This window comes from Megachile rotundata, chromosome 8, assembly GCF_050947335.1.
Source record: "Megachile rotundata isolate GNS110a chromosome 8, iyMegRotu1, whole genome shotgun sequence".
Lineage (NCBI taxonomy): Eukaryota > Metazoa > Arthropoda > Insecta > Hymenoptera > Megachilidae > Megachile > Megachile rotundata.
Window position 1 is genome coordinate 9,313,319 of NC_134990.1, and position 23,979 is coordinate 9,337,297.

Sequence of the window (23,979 nt, forward strand, 5' to 3'; positions counted from 1 at the left end):
GTAATGTTACAAGTATCGAGAATCGTTACGCTCATTGTTCTCTGAAACGGTAATACACTTGCGAACTTTTTAATTCGAATTTTATTGGTATAATTATTGTATGTTAACTTGGTATTGTTGTATTGATTTAATAGGTTTATTTGGATATTATTGGATTAATTGGGGATTGGGAAATGGGTGATTGATTTGTGTGGAAAATAAGGGATATTGGAATAAAAGAAAGATTATGTATATCATAAAATATATCATATGTGTGTCACGACATATACAACATATCATAATATAATAACATCATATGTGTCATATGAGTATCACATACAATATCTAATAACGTATACATATATCATAATATAATAACGTCATATGTGTCATATGAGTATCATATACAATATATAATAACGTACACATATATCATAACATAATAACATCATATGTGCCATATGAGTATCACATACAATATATAATAACGTATACATATATCAAAATATAATAACATCATACGTGTCATATGAGTGTCACATACAATATATAATAACGTATACATATATCATAATATAATAACATCATATGTGTCATATGAGTGTCACATACAATATCTAATAACGTATACATATATCATAATATAATAACGTCATATGTGTCATATGAGTATCATATACAATATATAATAACGTACACATATATCATAACATAATAACATCATATGTGTCATATGAGTATCACATACAGTATATAATAACGTATACATATATCATAACATAATAACATCATATGTGCCATATGAGTATCACATACAATATATAATAACGTACACATATATCATAACATAATAACATCATATGTGTCATATGAGTGTCACATACAATATATAATAACGTACACATATATCATAACATAATAACATCATATGTGTGATATGAGTATCACATACAACATATAATAACATATGCATATATCATTATATAATAACATCATACATATACATCATAAATAAGTAATACAAAAGCAGAAATTAACAGTAACTTTAATTAATTTCAATTCCAATTAAATTGAATTTAATTTCAACTATATCCATTTCTAACTTCAAATCTAATTTTAATTTCTGATGAAGTCTTTAATTCCAACCAAATGCACCTCAATTCTACTCCACTCGAAATTAACCTAATCAAAAATGTTTTATATCAATTAAATTTATCGTATTTGCCACACCTCGATCTCCGAGCGATCACATAATTTTCCAGCACAAGATTAAAGACAACTTTCAAAAGATCAAAGGTAAGCTTAGAACATCAGTCCCTCATCGAGATCATTTTCAAATTGAAATCGATATCTTCTGTCGCTAGAAAGCTTTCGAACTACTCTCGCGGAATGAGGATTGATTAGAATCCGAAGGATGTGGGTCGATGTGCCCAGTGCTATCATCCATAAGACATCTGCCGGGGAAACGTTCGCGGCTAGAATTATAGTCGAACCTAATGGGTCTCGAAAGGATCTTAAAGAATGATCGTATAAATCGTAACAGAGAAAAAAACAAAGGAAAGGAGCGATGTTCCGAACAATCCGGGTTGCAGGAGCTTGAACGCGGCAAGATTTACGCGTTCTTTAAACAGAAAAAGTTGTGTCGATCGAACAATCACTTTCTTTAGAAAAGTGATCTAAAAATCACTTTTAGCAAATTTAGAAAGAAATTACATCTACTTTGTTCTTTCAATCTCATTGTCTCTTGAGTGTGAGATAAACAGTTTGGTGGTGTGGCTTTCACTGAATGAAACTACTAGATTTCTTTAGTTTGTCTACTTAGAAAGTAGAAAAGTGTGAAGGTATAAGACATAAATTTGTTTTGAGAACACTTTTGCTAGTGTGGTGATTGTTTAGGGTATAAGGTTCAAATGTATCGTATGGAAAAAGAAGGTGAGAAAGGAGGCAACTGTTTTCTTTTAGGGATTTTTCAAAATTTAATAGTGGGGAGTGTGGATATAATAGGGGTGGATACATTTGGGGATTTAGGAATTTGAAAATTCAGCGATTTGGGGGTGTAGTGATTAGGTTAGGATAATTAGATGATTTGAGGGTTTCAGGATTTAGTGATTTGGGAATTTGGGAATTTAGCAATTTGGAGATGTAGGGATTTGGGGATGTAGAGATGTGGGGATATAGGAATTTGGAAATTTAGCGACTTCGGTGTTTAGAGATTTGGGGATGTGACAATTTAGGAACCCTGGAATTTGAGAATTTAGCAATTTGGAGATGTAGGGATTACGGGATGTAGAGATGTGGGGATATAGGAATTTGGAAATTTAGCGACTTCGGTGTTTAGAGGTTTGGGGATGTGACAATTTGGGAACCCTGGAATTTGAAAATTTAGCAATTTGGAGATGTAGGGATTTGGGGATGTAGAGATGTGGGAATATAGGAATTTGGAAATTTAGCGATTTTGGTGTCTGGAGATTTGGGGATGTGATAATTTGGGAACCTGGGAATTTAGTGATTTGGGGATGTGGAGATCGTCGCATGTAGAAATTTGGGAATGTAGAGATTTGCCAACTTAAGAATTTGAGAATTCGGTAATTTGGAGTATCACCAATATCTCTATAGATATTGAAATATAAGAATTTTGAGAACCTTGCTATGTGGAAATTTAGAAATTTGTAAATGTGAAGAGTTAGACACAAAAATTTGAAGATATAAGACCATGGAAGGACTACAGCTCTAACTAGTCAAAATAGAAAAATGAACACCTACATTCGAATATATTTTAGGAAATATTGTCTCAAGTGGTGATGTCAAACAACTGATCCAAAATGTAAGTCGACAAGCGTTTCAAGTGGTCAGAACGTCAGAACGTCACATTGGGTCTGCTCAAGGTAGACAGTGACCCTTAAACTTAGGTCAGCCTTCTATGTGCCAGAAACAGGTTTGTCCACAATAAAACCAAATACAAGTGGATGTCGAATGAAGTAGATCATAACTCATATAGTTGACCAACCTGTCAACCCTAACTAATTAACTTAACAACCAATTTCAGCCGAACAAATATTCAAATAATGAATGTTCCAATTGCTCAAATTTTAAATTTTTCAATTGCGCAAATTCTCAAACTCTCAAGTGTAAAAAATATTAAATCCTTCAATTTTAACAATTTTGCAATTTTCAATTTCCACACCGAATAAAATAAATCATAACTCATACAGTCAACTAACCTATCAACCCTAATTAACCTACCAACCGATTTCACCCAAACATTACATGAAATCTGCCATACAATTTATTCAGTAAAAAACAAGTTGAAAAACACGACACTGCGTTTCATTTCGTCAGCTAAACTCATAAAATTTGTCGTCCACAATAATGGACCCGGCGCAGATTAATGAGTCGATAGGCAAAGTGATCCCATAACGTGTTTGTCTCGCAAGTTTGATATTAAAAGGGCGGAGGATAGGCTACAGATGCTCCAGATCGCGAGATTATCGGCAGTCGTTGATTTATTTTTGACAGTGGCATTCGCGAGAGCCGGCGTTGCTTGAATTCCTAAAATATGGCGAGGAAACGGGAGAGAAACTGGGCCAAATCGATACCGGCCAAATATACGGCGGCGGCGGCAAAAGTTCGAACTTGAAGCATGCAGTAACCGGGCTCGAATCAATTTTCGTATCCTGAAAACCCGTAATGGCCGTCGGAAGATTCGAGCTGAACCCTGGCGAAACTCGCGGTGCCTCTCGATTGATCAACGGGACTCTCTGCCGATGGCCGGCTCTCGATTGCCTCCCACGGTGATATAGGTGGTGTTACGCCTGCCGATGATCGCTGTTAATGACACGTTTTGGGGCGCATCGCTCGATGATAGAGTAACGAGGGAATTATGGGATGATTTTTTGCAATTTTGGTTTTGTGGATTTATGTAGAAAGTGTAGTGTATGGAGAGAAAATTTGATTCTTTTGATATAGTGGGTAGATGTTAGGAAATTTGGAAAGTTGAGTATTTACAGATTTGAGAATTTGGAAAGTTGTTTATTTGTGCATTTGAAAATTTTGTCCACAAATTAAAATATTCTCAAGATCCTACATTTGCGAATTTTAAAATACGCTTTTCCCTCAAATTCTTAAGTACAACATCCACACTTCACAAACCTCTAACTTAAAAATTCCTCAAATCCACCAATCCAAATTTGCAACACAGAAAGTTTCGAAAGCAAAATATAACCATTAGGTTATCAAAACATCGCTATTACAAACGCGTCCATATAAAGTGAATCAAGTACTCCTTGTCTCCTCTAAAGAGTTAAAAACCCTCGAAATCAATATCCCCGTACGAGTTTCTTTCTCGTCGACACTTTTAATATCGTGCAATATTTAAGATGAATCCCCAACACGGCCCACATCGATTCTCCACACGGTAGATTTCAAATACAAATCACGGCGCGTTGTTTCAACATTACCAGACACGATTTCGATGCATAATGCGCGAACAAAATGGCCACGTACCGAACGTCCCTCCATTTTCCCGTAATTTGTTATCGCCTCGAGAACGAATGGTTTTTACGTGTAGATTCGTACTGCTTGATAGAATCCCTTTGCTTCCGACATCACGGCTAATTCTTAACAAGAAGATGGATGGCGATAACGTTCAGGGAACATCTGCCAACGTTCTCATTGAAATATCTGGGGATTGTCTCTTTTTCAAGGTTCACCGTTTTAGATGTGCGGGGAGTGTTATTAGACCGTTAAGTGACAAAATTATTTCTTATATTTTTGGTCAGGTTTTGGTTACATTTTTTATAGCTTTTGCTTAGGTGAAAATTTGAAGATTTGAAAAGATAAAAATTTCAGATTTAAAAATTTAAGAATTTGAAAATTTGAGACTTTGGGACTTTGAGAATTTGCGAAATTGAGACTTTGGGAATTTGTGAATTTTAAAATTTTGGGAACTTTGAAATTTACAGATTTGTTAATTTTTAAACAGGTAAATTTGAAAATGTAAAAATTCATAAATCTATAAATTCTAAAATTTAAAATCCCCAGATGTGAAAACCATTTGAATATTCGCTATATTATTACTAGGTTTCTTATTTCTTATTATTACTAAATTTAGTATAATACTTCGCCCACATTCGCATATAAAATAATTTATTTCCCGCTAGAAAAAAAGAGCTCGATAAATTTTCACGAAAAATGTAAAAACTAGATATATAACGTTTTGAAAGAAAAATGGCGGATGGTATATAAGAAGACAAAATGGCAAATGGTACATAAGAAGACAAAATAGCGGATGGTATACAAGAAGACAAAATGGCGGATGATATAAAAGAAAACAAAATGGGCGATTCAATACGATGCTTAAAAATTTCCAAATTTTTCAACAAATTACTAATTTTGCTTTCAAATAAATTTCTCTACATTTCTGATAGAATAATGTAATTCTTAAATTGCATAATTCTATGTATATTAAGGTATTATTATAACATCATATAATCATGAAAAAAGTTCTTAATCGGATTTAATTGCATAAACAGCAACCGTTCAATGATTCCCTGACGTCCCATTAGTTTTCAACACCAAAAGATTTGATTGCACATAATGTACGACCATGAAGAAGTAATTGTACAAATTAATTTGATTGAAATGCGATCGATTTTCTGCTTAGTACATACCGCGGTGTATAGTCTATATTGGTTTGATATTTCGGACGAAATCGCTAAATACTCTCTTTGGAACGTGTTCATTAAAGACAATTAATAATAGATATTAATAGTTGGGTCACTTCATAAACCCCTATCCAAAAATTGTCCACTTTGAAACCTTAGATATTAAAAAATTGTCCCCTTTGAAAACCCAAATATTTAAAAACCATTGAGTTCGTAAACTCTAAAATTATAAAATCCAAAACACTTCAACTTGGAACTCACGTCCACATTATACCCGCGTTCCAATCGAACATTAATCTCCGCGTCCATAAAAAGCGAAATTAACGCCGAACAAAAAACAAATACGTAGATAATCGAACAGCTATCCGCGGAAGTTTAATAAGAAGCTAAAACGTGTATCGGAAACCAAAGGCATCCGTTACGAGGCAAACACCAGATATCTCATTCTATTGGAAACTGATACTCGTATCTATCCATTTTGCATCTGTTCGAAAAAACGCTGGAAAGAAATCACAATCCGTGTTCTTCCGTTTTTCCGACCTAGTTCTGATATTGAAGTGCTTCGGTTATATTCAATACGCGAATATTTGTCAGTGTCAACAATATTTGTCGCGAGCCATCGTCACACTGTTCCAATAGGTGGTTTCAAAAATTGAAAGGAAAAAAATAGTTACCGTCCTCTCTCGCTCTATGGCTTTTCATTTCACGAGTTCGCTTTTCACTCAAGTGTATCACCAGTGCCACTATATTCGAAAGCTGAAAGATTTGTCAGTGACAACAACCGACCGTTACAAGCCGTACTGACATATTTCAATTCCTGTTTTAACTGTGCTCTCTGCGTTCACGGGTGTGAATTATTTTTTACATACATTTTTAGTTTTTTCGATTAACGGTAATCGATTCGTGTTCCAAGTGGATAGTGTTGATCTCCATGTTTATTATGCTGTCTTCAATCTTTTTGTGTTTTACGGCTTTTGTGATCTTTATGGCGAGTTTTACATGATGTAATTTTTTAGAGGCTGAAATCGAAAAAAAATTGAGCCACTCTAATATACATATGTACATTAATTTTTCACATTTTATCATTGCGACAAAAATGATCAAAAAAGCCAAAATATTATGCCTTGTAAATAATTTGAATTAGAATATCAACCCCTTAACCTATGATTTCTTCGGTAGTTACGTAATTGTTACAACGTTAAGACAAATAAGACAAGTTGAAATGTTACATATATTTTAGATTTGGATCCTTGATTATGCAAATTATTAGTAAACTCCAAACTCAAACACGGTGCAAATACGATTTAGGTTGTGTCTGAACTGTAACGTGTGTCACGAGTGCGTCACAATATTATAAGAGTTAGAGTCAAAGAGTCCAAGAGTTAATTATCCTTAGATCAGTTCTTAGACCATCTCCTGAACATCCCACATACGGATGTCAACCCATGAGTTGGCGCGTGAGCCATGACGCACTCGTGACGCACTCGCAGTTCAAATATCGTAAATTTTTCTCGTATTTTTGGTACGCGTGAATTTTCAATTTAGGCGTGATAATTCACGTACGGATGTCCCACGAGTTGGCGCGTGAGCTATGACGCACTCGTGACGCACTCGCAGTTCAAATATCGTAAATTTTTCTCGTATTTTTGGTACGCGTGAATTTTCAATTTAAGCGTAATAATTTACGTACGGATGTCCCACGAGTTGGCGCGTGAGCTATGACGCACTCGTGACGCACTCGCAGTTCAAATATCGTAAATTTTTCTCGTATTTTTGGTACGCGTGAATTTTCAATTTAAGCGTAATAATTTACGTACGGATGTCAACACACGTGTTGACGCGTGAGGACCCAAAGTAAAAGAAGTTCTATCCCCACCGTGAATACTTCCAGTGTTACATACAGGCGCATAAGAATAATAATGACAATAACAACTACTGAACGCAATTCGCGCTATGTCGCTCACTTGAGAGACGTTCGCCGACTGTCCTTGTTTTTCGCCTAATTGGTATGAGTGACCGCGAGAGCCAATTGTTGCGAAATACGTGTGGGGCGTCCATTTTTTTATTCTGACCAATTAGAGCCATGGCTCTTCTAAACACTCTTCACACGCCAACTTGTGCGTTGACATCATTACATCCACATAAAGTCCACAGTCCCATAATTTCCACAAAATAAAACTCCATGTCCCATAATTTCTTTAAACGAATCATATCTTCTAAAGAACTTCCTCGTGTTAAATAGCATCGAAAAATAGTTGAGACAAGTCCAATAACCGAGCAATGATTTTCAATAAATCCCTAGCACCATCCGGCAATTACCCCGAAATTTTACCGGGCGAGTAAATAACAATCAGGGCATAAATTGTTCCGAATAACGAAGCAAGCATCGGTCAGCAAATTCGTTTAAACAACGAACGATAATCAACGAACAAGTTCTCTCGATATAATGAACAGTAATCGATCCTGAAATTCTTGCCAATTCCTCTCATCAGCGAAAACGTTTTCAAACGAGGCACCAATAGTTCACAAACGATTCGATTACGCAGCTTCGCGTCGATTGATCACTCGAAAAAAATAACGGGAGATTGCTTCTTCAACGCGATGCATCTCCCACATTTTTTTCTCTCTCTTTTCCACCCCGGTGCCGTCTCTCTTTCAATGAAAGGCTGTTCTCTCTTTTGAAATTTCCGGCCGAAGCATGTGCCCGTCCGTGTTTCTTTGATCCCCGCCTCAGCGAGCATCGCTACTCGTGCACTTGGTTGCACCGAAAATTAACGATATGCGCATATTTCTTTTCGCCAGAGAATATATTAACGTGGATACGTTTCGTACGAACGTACAGTTACCTTAAACTGGTCTGTTGTACAAGGTCTCTCTACAGTCCCACCCTTGTATTTCGGAAACGGCTTTAAATATGGAAAAGTGTTTCAGACAAAAGTTGTAGATATCAAGGGTTAAGATGGTGGCGACAATTTGACCTTGGTTTGAAGGTCACGTTTTCAGTTTCTTAAATAGAACCCCCATTTATTGCATATTGTAGCCTCGACGTTTTCAAAACACTACCTATGTTTTTTGTGCGAGTCATTCCCAAGATACGGAGCTTCAAAGTTGACATATCGTCGGCATGTACATTACCCAAGGTGCACCGCGCGAGGGTTGCACGATCAGATTTACGCCACTTATGTGACAACTTTGAAGCTTCGTATCTTGGGAATGACTCCCACAAAAAACAAACATAGTGTTTTGAAAACGTCGCTACAATATGCAATAAATGGGGTTCTATTTAGGAAACTGAAGACGTGACCTTTAAACCAAGGTCAAATTGTTACCATCTTATCCCTTGATATCTACAACTTTTCCGAAACATTTTTCCATGTTTGAAGCTGTTTCTGAAATATAACGGTGATATGACGTTATAATCTGACTTTAGACTTCTGACTTATATCTTGTATAATAAAAAACTTGTGAATTAGTCATTTGACCGCTTTGGCTTCAGTTAAAATAAAATTTGTTCATTGAATTTAAAAATTGTTGTGGGTTTTAATTATTTATAAAAATATCGAATGTGTTTTGACGGCAAATTGTTGCTGCCATCTTATGTATCCTTGATATTCCACAACTTTTGTCTGAAACATTTGTCCATGTTTAAAGCTGTATAAGGGTGGAGACTTTAGAGACACCTTGTATATGAAATAAATGAATAGAGCGTTGAGTGAAAGAAAAGACTGAAAAGAAAGGTAAGGTTGAATATTTGAGTGCTTGAAAAATTAAAAGTTCGAGCAATTGAAACATTTAGAATTTGAAAAATAAAAAATTTGGAAATTTGAGAAAAATGAGAATTTTAGTGCTTAAAAAATTAAAAATTGAGAAATTCTTATAAATTCATAAATTCCAAAATTTGTCTGCCTGAAACCCCAGAAGTCCAAAACTATAAAAATTCCAAATGTTCAAACCAAAATACCCAAATCTTAATTCAGTCACAAAGTATCACTAATTCAACAAAATAAAAATAAACTTAAAAAAACTATCTTCCCACAATTTTGACCCCACCAAATCTGCAGACATTAAAAACCACCCTTAACAACAGTGAAAGAAATATCAGGCTCAATTAAGAAAAAGCACCTGTACTTGAAACCACGTAACTATCATGTCTCAGTCGACCTGCTAATTAAATTTAATTAGACCCTGATGTGTGTGCAGGTTTCTTTAATTGCTCCAATAGAATTGAACGAGCTTACGGTACGGCCACGACCCTCGATCCTAATATTTATGATTATTGTTCATTGAAAATTAAATTTCACGTTCACCAGGTTAAGGAGGAGGTTAATTAGTGCTGAGAAGGGGAACTTTAAGCGGCTGATGATTCAGCAGGTAACTTTGTTCGATAGTCTGACGCCAGCAATATGAGCCATTTCGGCTTAACTAATTCCAAGACCTGCTGTTACGCAGGCTTGCCGCAACATTTAAGGTTTATATTCAACAAAAATCCTTCTGTTATCAATTTGTACTCTAGAAACGTTTGCAATTAGAATAAAACAATACCTGAAATATATAACAGATGCACTTATGAATATTTGAGGTTATGTTATAGTTTTGAGGTTATGTTTTAAGGTTATGATTGAATGTTATATTCGAAGATTACGATTTAAGGTTAACAAGGTTATATTTGCAGGTTATGTTGAAACTTCAACAGAAGTATAACAGACTGTTATGAATAATATTTTTAACGTCATGTTTTAAGATTATGTTCGAAGCTTATGATTTAAGGTTAACAAGGTTATGTTTGAAGGTTATGTTGAAACTTCAACAGAAATGTATAACAGACTGTTAAGAATAATATTTTTAATGTCATGTTTTGAGGTTATATCTCAGCATTATGTCTTATGTTTAAGGTTGTACATCAAGATTATGTATGAAAGTTACTTTTAATAGTTATATTTAAATATTGTGTTTAAAGGCTGCATTTGAAGGTTATGTTTTAACATTATGTTTATAGGTTATGTTTTAAGGTTATGTTCAAAGGTTTTATTTTGTAGGTTATATTTTAAGATTATGTTTGAAGTTAGTGTTTGAGGGTTGTATACGAAGGTTAGGTTTTAAGGTTGTGTGTAAAGGTTATGTTTAAAGATGATGTTTAGAGGTTATGTTTGAAGGTTATGTTTAGAAGTTATGTTTAAAAGCTATGTTTAAATGTTATGTCTTCAAACTATGTTTAAAGAATATGTTTGAGTGTTACATTTGAAGGTTATATTTTAAGGTTATGTCTTGAGGTTATGTTTGAATGTTACGTTTAAAGATAATGTTTAAAGATTACATTCGGAAAACCATAAATATTAGTACAGTTCAAAAAATCTCCATTTTATAACGAACTAAAAATAAATAACAACGAAAATATTAAATTTCTACGCAAGTAGCACACGAAAGTTTCATACTGTTTTCTCTGATTCCCAGAGCAATTTATTGGTACAGCTTTCATCAAAACCTGCAGATTCAGCGATAATTTACAAACCGAAATACACAGGGGTTTATGAAGTGACCCAATTATTAATATCTGTTATTAATTGTCTTTAATGAACGCATTCCAAAGAGAGTATTTAGCGATTTCGTCCGAAATATCAAACCAATATAGACTATACACCGCGGTATGTACTAAGCAGAAAATCGATCGCATTTCAATCAAATTAATTTGTACAATTACTTCTTCATGGTCGTACATTATGTGCAATCAAATCTTTTGGTGTTGAAAGCTAATGGGACGTCAGGGAATCATTGAACGGTTGCTGTTTATGCAATTAAATCCGATTAAGAACTTTTTTCATGATTATATGATGTTATAATAATACCTTAATATATTCAGAATTATGCAATTTAAGAATTACATTATTCTATCAGAAATGTAGAGAAATTTATTTGAAAGCAAAATTAGTAATTTGTTGAAAAATTTGGAAATTTTTAAGCATCGTATTGAATCGGCCATTTTGTTTTCTTTTATACCATCCGCCATTTTGTCTTCTTATGTACCATCCGCCCTTTTGTCTTCTTATGTACCATTCGCCATTTTGTCTTCTTATATACCATCCGCCATTTTTCTTTCAAAACGTTATATATCTAGTTTTTACATTTTTCGTGAAAATTTATCGAGCCCTTTTTTTCTGGCGGGAAATAAATTATTTTATATGCGAATGTGGGCGAAGTATTATACTAAATTTAGTAATAATAAGAAATAAGAAATCTAGTAATAATATAGTGAATATCCAAATGGTTTTCACGTCTGGGGATTTTAAATTTTAGAATTTATAGATTTATGAATTTTTACATTTTCAAATTTACCAATTGAAATATTGCCAAGTTTAAAAATTTACAGATTCTCAAAATTCCCAAATTCCCAAATTTTCAGTCTCAGATTTTCAGACTTTCAAATTTCTAAATTCTTAAGTTTTTATATTTGCAATTTTTATCTTTCCAAATCTCCAAATTTTCAAATTCTCAAGTTTTCACATTCGAAATTTGCAACTTTCCCAAGTTCCAAATCCCCAAATTCCCACATTTAAAACTTCCAACTCCTCAAATTTCCACATTTGAAACTTCCAGCTCCCTAAATCCCCAAATTTTCATATTCTACACTTCTCTCTTCCCTAATTTTCATATTCCCCAATCCCCAAATTCCCAAATTCTCCTTCTCCCCAATCTCCATATTCCCAACTTCCCACATTTAAAATTTGCAACCCATCAAAGTCCTTCATCTCCAAATTCAAACCGTCCCCTGAATACCCCTTTCAACAAAGACCCCCATCACCCAAGTCTCTCCCCAGATCCCCCATACTAGATACACCTCTACACCCAGCTATCTCTCCACATTGTACCACCCTAAACCAATCCACTTCCCTATCCCCAAAAGCACAATCACATCATCCGACCGATTAAAAAACGCACCCATGCCAATTTGCAATCCCCCAAATCCCCAAATCCCAAATTCCGTCCCCCAACCAAAATTGCTTCCACCTAGATTCCCCGCCTAACCTCTCCACCTATCTCTCCACACCGTACCACCTAGCCCTATCTCTCCACACCGTACCTAGACCAATCTTCCACATCTCCAACCAGAATCGCTAAAACGATTAGAAAATATCGTACTCGTGTCACGTACCTGGGTGTAGGCGTCGTCCTGATAGGGCGTCCTGCGATGGCACTCGTCGTAGCACCTGCCATCGTATCCGCTCGGTGGGCGTGGATACGGGTCCTGTACCGCAGCTGCAGCTGCACAGCAATCCGGTATCTGAGCCTGGTAGGTCTCGTAGGGACACTTGTCGGGTTGGCCAGCAGTTCGGGGCACCTGGTGCACTCGCTCCTGGGGCCCGGTCCCGTAACCGGCACCACCGGAGTGATGCATCGTCCACCCGTCGATCCACTAACTCGATCACCACGATCACTGCATCGTCGCGCGATTTAACATCGGCACCACGTACCTCGTCTTTCTCGCGGCCCACTTTTCGTTCGGGTCCATCGTCACTTCATTACGTCACTGCTACCTCTAGCCGGGACCTGAGATACACCTGAAGAGCGCAGGGTGAGACAGGTAGAAACTGTCTCACCCCGCTGCTATTTCTGGGCCGTGCCAGATCTTGGGTGTCCGTTTCGGTCAGACTTTTTGCGTTTACTCTGTAAGGTTTAGTTAGTTGTTACGGGTACAGCGAATGAAAGTTTGAGGAATGTGATATTAGCAGGATAGAAATGAAATGAGACATCTATTCATAATAATCTGTACTTTAGGTCTGGACACAAACGTTAGCTATCATTGTGGTCGATGTGCTAGTTGAGTATCATTTTAATCTGAATGTGGTCAAAGAAGTGTCACCCTAGAGCTAGATCTATACCATATGAGATGATGGATGTACTGCTTCAGTGAGACTTTTGTCTTATTGACTGTCATTTATAGTTGAGTGTCCTTATGAGTCCTGCACCATAACTAGTTAAATATCCTTCTGAGTATCTTTTTGAGTTGTGTATCTTGATATCTGAGCGAACAGTTATGAAGTGTCTCGTCTGCAGCTACTTCCATATTATACATCTTGGGTACCCCACATCAGTAATCCTATATACCCTATCTTAACAAGCGTTATTTGTACCTTGATTAGATAGCTGAGTAACATTCTGAGTCATGTGTCTTATCAGTATGTGGTAAAGAAAGTGTCACCCTAGAGCTAGATTTATACCATATGAGATGATGGATATACTGCTTCAGTGGGACTTTTGTCTAATTAGCTGTCATTTATAGTTGAGTGTCCTTATGAGTCCTGCGTCATAACTAGTTAAATATCTTTCTGATTATCTTTTTGAGTTGTGTAGCTTGATATCTGAGCGAACAGTTATGAAGTGTCTCATCTGCAACTACTTCCATATTATCTTGGGTACCCCACATCAGCAATCCCATATCCCACATCAGTAACCCAATATCCCACATCCTAACCCTTATTTACCTCAATTAAATGAACCTTGAATTTTACCTTGCCATGAATCTAATTAAGTACCACTCACCTTACGTATCTCATGACTCTCCCACCTTAAAATACCTTAAGAATCCCTATTCTGATATCCTTGATCGATGCTAAATATGCTGTTTGCAATTTTTCGGATATACAACTCATGCTTTGTGCGGCATGGTTTCAGGTGTACTTCGAGAAGCATGTTACTAGAGATTCTGTATGTTCATATGTTATTAGACATCACGTATGCACTTTGGTTGTTTGGTACTGGAAGTTTCAGTGCCTTATCTCAGAGAAGTACTTTATGTGGATTAAGATTACGTTCCTATCGTGATGTGCAGAATCACATGATTTGAGGGTACCATATGTTGTTAGACATGCTTTATGTTCTTTGATAATTCGTGCTGACAGTTTAGGAGCTAGAAATTAGGCTGCCTTATGGCATAGTCTTGTACTTTGTGTGGATTAGGGCTATGTTTCTGTTATGATACTCAAGATTAGGTGATTTGGGGCTGAGTACCATGTGTTGTTAGACATGCTTTATGTTCTTTGATAATTCAAGTCGTGCTGACAGTTAAGGTGCTGGAAATTAGGATGCCTTGTGACAGATGTTTAGGTGGATTAAGACTGTTTCTATTATGACATTCAAGGTTATGTGATTTATGTGATGTGGATCTAAAGCATGTCCAAATCTAATTCACTTAGAAATAGAAATATAGAAATATATTCTTGAACAGACAAATTTAAAAATTCATATGTTATCCATCCATCAGTGCCCCATAACGTAACTTGTACACCCCATCTTATACACTTACCCTACGACATATTACAAATTAGAACAATTTGAACCGACATGTTCTATCACATCCGAAACTTGTTAACAGTCTACAATGTAAAACAATGTCAGAACTAATTTTAACGCATAACGGGACAAAATCAGATACTCAAAGAAAATCTTCTACAACGTCCAATTATGGTTTATATATAGGAAAGTACAGCGTTCGAGGGGTTGGCAAGGCTGATCGGTCGATTCCAATTTACCACGGGTTATTCTTCGTACGAGGCCATTATTTTCTTCCATATTTCTTGCACAGAATGTTCTGGAAATCTCCCTTCCCCTCTCTCTCCTGCTCTTTCTTAAATTCAAAGACATACCATTGAAGGCGATATCGATAGATAAAAGCTTGAATCGAACGATTGAACAATTTCCTGGAAGCAAGCTACTCCGCGAACACTCGAAAAAGATATCGCTACCTATCTTTGTACGTGTTGCAAAAAACGAAGGTCTTGTTATTTCAATCGACGCTCTTGAACGTGTCTGAGACCTTCAGACAATTATCCTCGGGGATGATCTGTTCGAAAATTACTTCAGCTTTGAAATTAATTGCTCGAGGTATTGGGGTTTTGCTAGGTTACTATTTTTAGTGAGGTAGATTGTAAAGGACAATTATCTTATTAGGTCTCAGAATACATGAAACAGCGAGAGGATTAGACCTCACAAATTTCTAGATACTTTAATAGCTTTTCCTTCGTTTGCAGTTTCAAATCAATCCTTACAGCAATGAGACCCTAGTCATTACATTCTAGTGAGTATTTTTTTATTCTGAGTCACACCTGGAACCCTTAACCTTAGCTAGTAGAGTCTTTCGTGCGCAGTGAACTATTCGTGTCGAGGTATTGCTGCTTTTATCACTTGCTTAGGTCACTGCGGGTAAACCCAGACACACTTCATACGTCGCTCGCATTTCCATCTCCACCCAAATTTTATCTAAACCGATAGAAAATTAGAAACTGTTTTCCTTCGGCAATGTCACAAAAATTCTACGGCCACTCCGAGTTTTTGTGCAACGTAAAAATTCTTCGGATACACTCTCGAACAAACAGTGATCAAGTACGTTGCAAAATAAACTAGTCGTTCGAAGTGAAATTCATAGAGTCCACTTATATTCACTCGTATCCTAATGATTCGTCGTTTAATCGTCACTTAATATTGCTGACGCTGTGACGCACATGCACTTAGTTCTTAACCCTTTGCCTTATGATTTATCAGGCGCTTTGGAACTAACTGATCACAGGTACAATATTAAAACAGGGAAGAATAGTTGAAGTGTTATGTCAATTTTGTATTCGGCAATCCTTGACCATGCAAATTATAATTGGACTTACACTCCAAATTGAAGCGTATTCAAAATTCGTGAAAGATTTGGCAGATCTGAAGCGTGCAGATGTGGGTGAGTGCATCACATGTAGCTTGGGTGCGTCATATGTAGCTTGAGTGCGTCATGTGTAGTTTGAGTACGTCATATGTAGCTTGAGTGCGTCATCTGTAGCTTGAGTGCGTCATCTGTAGCTTGAGTGCGTCATCTGTAGCTTGAGTGCGTCATATGTAGCTTGAGTGCGTCATATGTAGCTTGAGTGCGTCATATGTAGCTTGAGTACGTCATATGTAGCCTGAATGCGTCATCTATAGCTTGACTGCGTCATACGTAGCTTGAGTGCGTCACACGTAGCTTGAGTGCGTCATATGTAGCTTGAGTGCGTCATATGTAACCTGAGTGCGTCATCTATAGCTTGACTGCGCCATATGTAGCTTGAGTGCGTCATATGTAGCTTGAGTGCGTCATGTGTAGCTTGAGTGCGTCATCTATAGCTTGACTGCGTCATATGTAGCTTGAGTGCGTCATATGTAGCTTGAGTGCGTCATGTCTAGCTTGAGTACGAAGTGACATTCATAGAGTCCACTTATATTCACAATTTTACTGATTAGAACTACTTGTCTTCGTTTATCCTTAATAACATGCTAAAATAAAAATAAAAACACCCGAAAAATTTTCTCATTCACAAACTGTCACAAGGCATGATCTGAAACGAAAATTGAGATAATTATTTCATTGAATTTATAACGCAAGATTGCAAGTCACGCTATCCGCCTTATTAAAGATCTCCAGCGAATTATAACGATCTTAAAATTGTTACCACATAAATCAACTTCAAATTCGTCTTCAATTACTCCACACGATCAGACCTTCCAAAGATGCTCATCAATCTTCAACCACGAAGAAAGAAAGCGAAATCTGTTCTCATTTCCCATCAAGATCTCATCTTTCATTCGTTAAAATCCGCAGACAGATATGTCCAGGAAAATTTACATTTCACCTGGCCATTTTGAGAAACGATAATTCGATCAGAAATCTTTCCATCAAATCAAAGTTTGCTGCAGTTATAATATTATTTGTACGATGTTAAAATATCAATTGTACGACAAATTAATTAGTTCATAAAATTTGTATTTTTGGAGTTGTTCCTCAGTTCCCTGTTTCTTCTTTGTGGCATCGTGTATACCAATCAGAAATAGTTAACCTACATGTGTCAAAACTTTCCTCCTCTGACAAAAATATTGTACATTTCTTGAAACATGCTGTACACTTTGTTCCAACTCATCTAACGTCCGCCAGTATTCTCCAAACACCACTTCCGGTGTACGTGTCCTTATTCCATCAGTTTCCTCCTGCAGCGTCTTCCGGGTCGCCAATTTCTTTCCTCTCGACCAAAGGATACTTTCTATTCGTCGAGAAGAGGAAAGCTTTTCCGGCCTTTCAATGATCAGCCAGAGGATAAAGAGCGAAATGGAAACAAGAAGCAAAGAGAACTCTCTGCTCCTTCGGGGCTTTGACGATTCAAAGTGGATGTGCAGCTTGTAATAACGCTGATTAGAAAAAGGCCAGCTCTGTTCGTTACTTGACCGGTTCTCGATTATTACGACTTCCGGACCTCGGTCAAATGTGTCTCGCGAACTTTGTTACGGCTGAAGCTTTCTTATTGCATTCCTCAAAGAGGAATCTACGGATATATTTGAAGAATGCAAGGAAATGCTGGATGAAGCTTTTCGTTTGCTGTTTCAAGGTTGCTTAGGGGAACTTAATGTTGTCATCTTATGAATGTAAGTAATTAGGCTGCGGATATTTGGGTATTTGTAACATGTTTTAACTTGTAAAGTTAGTATAGTTTGGTCTCCATATTACAGTTATTAAATTTCCAAAGTAACAGATTTTGTAACCCATAAATTCTCAAGTTTTCCAGGCCAAAAATTTCCGAATCTAATCAGCAATTCGCAGACGTAGATTCCCGAACCGAAAGGTTCGAAAGATTGTAAAGTAGAAAATGAAGAAATGAGCGTAATTAAAAGCATCGAGCATAAAAATTCATGGCGTGTGCCAGTGCGCTCCGATCATCAAAGTCCGTTAAATCCATAATCTAAAGAGGACTTCGTCCTTGGTCCTCGTCACGACCATTCATTTTCCCTTTGCTCTTCCTTGCCAGGACGGTGCTGCCTCATCAGAAGGCTTTCCACGAAGTGGAAAGTTCTTTCAGGCTTTCAGCGATCACAGAGCTCGAAGAGGACAGAGTCGAGAGAAAACGAAGGAAGAAGAACAAGGATGGGGTTAAGGACTAGTCACTATGATTTCCTTCGAGTTAGTATCCTGGTTTATTCATCGATGAGCGAGGAAAGAATTTAGTGGGGATTTAGAAATTTAGGGTGTATGTCGCCGAATTAGGCATAGTAAGCGACGATTGACACATGAAATCTGGATACACAATTCAGATTCAATTTCAATAATGTAACCTAACTTTAAATGAGGACAAGGAGATCTAAGCAGCAAAATCACCAGGAGAGGTTATATTGGATTAATTATGTAACTCCACATAAGAATAAATAATTTTGACTGACGAAAATATACATCACATCCACTGTCACTTTCTATTGCAAGAACTGTTAACCTTGATCAATAGTAATTGTATGTGGGTCGAATTATTAGAGTACGAGTGAATACAATAAGTAGACTATGAATTCCACTTCGCATTGAAGCTACATATGACGCACTCAAGCTACAGATGACGCACTCCAGCTACATACGATGCACTCAAACTACATATGACGCACTCCAGCTACATACGATGCACTCACGCTATAGATGACGCACTCAAACTATATATGACGCACTCAAGCCACATACGACGCACTCAAGCCACATACGACGCACTCAAGCTACATACGACGCACTCAAGCTATAGGTGACGCACTCAAGCTACATACGACGCACTCAAACTACATATGACGCACTCCAGCTACATACGATGCACTCACGCTATAGATGACGCACTCAAACTATATATGACGCACTCAAGCCACATACGACGCACTCAAGCTACATACGACGCACTCAAACTACATATGACGCACTCAAACTACATGTGACGCACTCAAGCTACATTTGACGCATTTAAACTACATATGACGCACTCAAACTACACATGACGCACTCAAGCTACATATGACGCACCCAAGCTACATGTGACGCACTCACCCACATCTGCACGCTTCAAACCTGCCAAATCTTACACGAATTTTGAATACGCTTCAATTTGGAGTTTAAGTCCAATTATAATTTGCATGGTCAAGGATTGCCGAATACAAAATTGACATAACACTTCAACTATTCTTCCCTGTTTTAATATTGTAGCTGTGATCAGTTAGTTCCAAAGCACCTGATAAATCATAAGGCAAATGGTTAAGAACTAAGTGTATGTGCGTCACAGCGTCAGCAATATTAAGTGACGATTAAACGACTAATCATTAGGATACGAGTGAATATAAGTGGACTCTATGAATTTCACTTCGAACGACTAGTTTATTTTGCAACGTACTTGATCACTGTTTGTTCGAGAGTGTCTCCGAAGAATTTTTACGTTTCACGAAAGCTCGGAGTGGACGTAGAATTTTTGTGACATTGCCGAGGGAAAACAGTTTCTAATTTTCTATCGGTTTAGATAAAATTTGGGTGGAGATGGAAATGTGAGGGATGTGTGAAGTGTGTCTGGGTTTACCCGCAGTGACCTAAGCAAGTAATAAAAGCAGCAATACCTTGATACGAATAGTTCATTGCGAACGAAAGAGTCTACTGATAAGGCTGCGGGTTACAGATGTGACTAATAATAAAAAAATACTGGCTAGAATGTAATGGCTACAGGGACTGGTCAGTACGATTGGAGTTAGTGTCCTGTTTTATTTATCAGTGTGGTTGCAAGGCCACGGAACGATTGGTAGCCTTCAGTGTGGGGTGAGTTTATCCCGTGGACACTCGATTAACGAAGAGAATCTTGTTTTCGTTTCGTTGTCCACATGCTGAGGATGAACCCAATCGAATTTAAGGACGGTTCATCTAACGGATTAACGGGCTTTCGAATTGTGTTCAAACTGAATTTAAGTGGTGTTAAGAGGGAACGGATTTTAGAGAATGTAATTTATTTTTAAATGTAGTACGGATTTTAGAATCTTTCGAATTTTCTGAAATTACAAACTTGAAAATTTCGAATTTCAGTATTTTATAAATTTGAATATTTCAAAACTTGGTATTATTGAAACTTGAAATTTCCAAAATTTATCAAGTACTTGTCCAAAAACTACACACTACATTTTCATAAAAATCAATCACTGATCAATTTCCCAAGTACAAAACTCATCCAAAAAATAAAAAAGAATACATTATAACCAACAACTGTAAATATTCATTAAATCTATCTTCAACAATACCTTCAACAATAACATCGTCCTCACATTTTCTTTTTAACTATCGAACGCGTCAGAAGAAGTTTCTCGCATCATTTCGCTTCCATGTTATTGACAAATAAGTACCGACGAATTATCGACGAAATGGGCGAAATAAAGGCGTGATACTCTCTGTATCGGCGGATCAACAAGATGATTTTCTGTGAGGGTAGAAAAGAGGTCGTTGAAGCGAGACGAGTCTTCATCGTTTGGAAGCTGCCGGCTTCGTTCGTCTTTTCGTCGAGCGATGATCATCAATCTTCTAGGGCAAGGGTAACACGTTCATCTCCCAATTACGGCCACCTTTCCTCGGGCAAAGAGGATTTGCATCCTGGAAGAAGCCTACTGCAATGCACGCTCCAACAGCCTTCGATAAATCGACTTCTTCACGGACAATCCCTTATTCTACGGTCTCGAGCGCGGATGAACTTGCTGATGGAAAGATTCTGCAAGCTTCGGGCTTTTGTTCATATTTTCGTCATTTGGTAAATTGTTTTTTAGGAAGGTGGGGTTCTGGGATTGTTTTGAGGGGAGATTATTTGGTTTACAGGTTTTGTGGGATCTGATGGTGGTGAAGTATGTGTTTTATAAAGGATGAGATTGGGAAGTAGAAAAATTGAGAAAATGGTATAATGGAAATTGGAATATTAGAAAATTGGAAAATTAAGAAATAGTGAAATCAAAAAGTCAAGAAATAAAATTTTCAAAATTTAAAAATTAAAAGGTTGAAGAAATAAAATATCAGAAAATTCAGAAGACAGAAATTTCAAAATCACATAAATCTCTTCCTATAACGCGCTTCCAAATTATTTTAATTTTTCCACGTTTATACACTTTCAAAGCCTACACATCAAACCAAGAAATCCACATCAAAATTATCAATCATTGGTTAGATTAATCAAAAACACAATAGAGTCAATTAAATCGCAGTAAATCCACATTTAAAGAACATCTTTAATCCAAAGGAACTCTGATTTCTAAAACATCGTGTACACCTCTGGTTGGTCTTCGTCTCAAAAGAAAGATCTTTCTTGTTAGGAGTCATCCTCTTTTTCTTCCAGGATGCACGTACGTTTCTGTTCCTTCTCTCCCCGGGAAAAAGACTACATTACTGGAAATCCTGGGATAACTTTCTCGTTTCCCTTCCGGCTCGCCTATTTCTCAATTCTACCGATGCACTACTATCACAGCACACGTGTAACAGACTCAGTACGTAAAGTATCGAGAAAGTCCCATAGAAACTTTCTATTGGTCAGGTTGTCAGAAATTGCGTTCTACTGTGTAAGAAAATGCACTATAATTAATTAATAAGGAGAAACGATAATTGAAGTCAGAATTTTTATAAAAAAATTACAAAAACCGTTCGCATTTTTATTTTATTTGTACCGACTTTTATCCATTGAACAAGGTAAATATATATTGAAGTCTATTTCCTTCAAAAGCTTTGAAATATTGAAATTTGCTATGGGTATACCTATCTCTACGGATGTGCGTCAATTTCACGCGATCGTAATGTAAATAAAATTTTTAGTAAATTAGTTTTACCCAGGCGAAAATTACAACAATAATAAATATGAATGCACCGACGATACCTTATAAACGACGGACTTCGTTAGTCCGGGTCGCACGCGGCCGGCTCAGCCGGTATGCCGGGTTCGGACCCGGGTCGCAGTACAAATCGCAGTTCGCAGGGTAGAGGGAAGTAAAAATATGAATGTAGAATATTGAAGTAGTGTACTAAAATATTATCGAATAATAAACACTTTCTATAAATATATCTCCTATTTTCATTTCCTACTTGTAGTATTTAATTATATTGCTTTCTAGTTGTTTTCTTTAAATATGTTCGTTCGTGCGTCAAATTGACGCGTGTTCGTAGAGATAGGCACAATGTAGATTAAACAATATAGAGCTTCAGATAACTTCAATATTCATCAGATCCGTCGCGGAAATTGTCGGTGAAATATACATGTACACGGAAAACCTGTTTCGATATCCTTACGAGATCTTTACGAGCTTTTTTACGAGTTTCAAGCAAGCACAGCGCCCCTTATGCAGATACACATACGAAATCTCCTGTTTATTGAATTCCTCGTAGCTCGTCGCAATTTTAAGAAATAGGTGGCTTGCAGTGATGTGGTGCATGAGCTTCCGGCCGTATACTTATTGCAATCTTCTTCGTTGCTGGTATACATTTAACGATTTTTGCGGGGAACTTGGTGTCGCGACAAATTGAAAACGTTTTATACTGTTATCTTTTTTTTCTTGGCGTCGTACTGTGGAATTTTTATATGCGCGATGGTTTGTGAAGTTCTTTTCTTCGCGCCATTTTGTGAAGTTTTTATGCTTTTTGCGAGTGGTATTGTGAAGTTTTATGTTTTCGCAGCATTTACTATTTTGTGAAGTTTTTTCTTTTCTTCGCGCCATTTTTGTCAAGTTTTTATTTTCTCTTCGCGCCATTTTGTGAAGTTTTTATCTCCTCTTCACGCAATTTTGTGAAACTTCTATCTTCTCTTCGTGCCATTTTTGTCAAGTTTTTACATTCTCTTCGCGCCACTTTTGTGAAGTTTTTATCTTCTCTTCGCGCCATTTTATCAAGCTTTCATCTTCATTTCGCGCCATTTTGTGAAACTTTATCTTCTCTTCGCATCATTCTATCGAATTTTCATCTTCTTAAACCATTTTCTGAAGGTTCCATTTCTTCTTCGCGTCATTCTATAAAATATATTGAACTTCCATTTCATCAAATTTAATTTATGGAAAATGTAGACTCTTCATATCAACCATTGTATTTTGTTAACTAACATCTTTTCATTAATAAACTTATTTCTATTAACACGTATACCTCTATCAAAATATGATTTAACTTTCTCACATTCGAACTACAACTGTGACTCGATGTTACAAGGAGTTAAAGTTCTTCAGACTTGTAGTAATATACTTAAAGTACTTCAAACTTGAATATACATTAAATCTACTTTATAAACTCGCGCAAAGCCAAATTTCTTTCAAGAGTTCAAAGCGAAACTCTCTTTTCCCAAAGTAATAAAATTTACAATAGCACAGTAACAAAGTTTACAATAATAAAAAGAAGATTTCGAAATGTAAATCAATAAAACAGCTCCACATAACAGTTCTAAAATCTATCTGAGAAACATCTTACATACGATTTCTCATAAAACGTCTCCCCTTCCAACTAGAAAGAAATTTTACAAGAAAATTGTTTGGCAAACGAACGTGTAGGCAA

General features: G+C 36.6%; 1 protein-coding gene across 7 annotated transcripts in view; it reads right to left on the reverse strand.

Moving 5' to 3' along the window:
* LOC100877990 (dipeptidase 1) overlaps positions 1–23,979 on the reverse strand; it is a 414,301-nt gene that overhangs the window by 194,905 nt on the left and 195,417 nt on the right. For 3 of the 7 annotated variants that reach the window (XM_076534710.1, XM_076534711.1, XM_076534712.1), the window contains one exon: positions 12,790–13,195. The exons of 2 other annotated variants lie outside the window; for them this stretch is intronic. In XM_076534710.1, coding sequence (XP_076390825.1) covers positions 12,790–13,032 — 243 coding nt within the window. In that variant the 5' untranslated portion in view covers positions 13,033–13,195. Of the gene's footprint in view, positions 1–12,789; positions 13,302–23,979 lie in introns of all 7 variants that reach the window. 2 more of the 7 variants (XM_076534708.1, XM_076534713.1) reach the window with 1 other exon arrangement.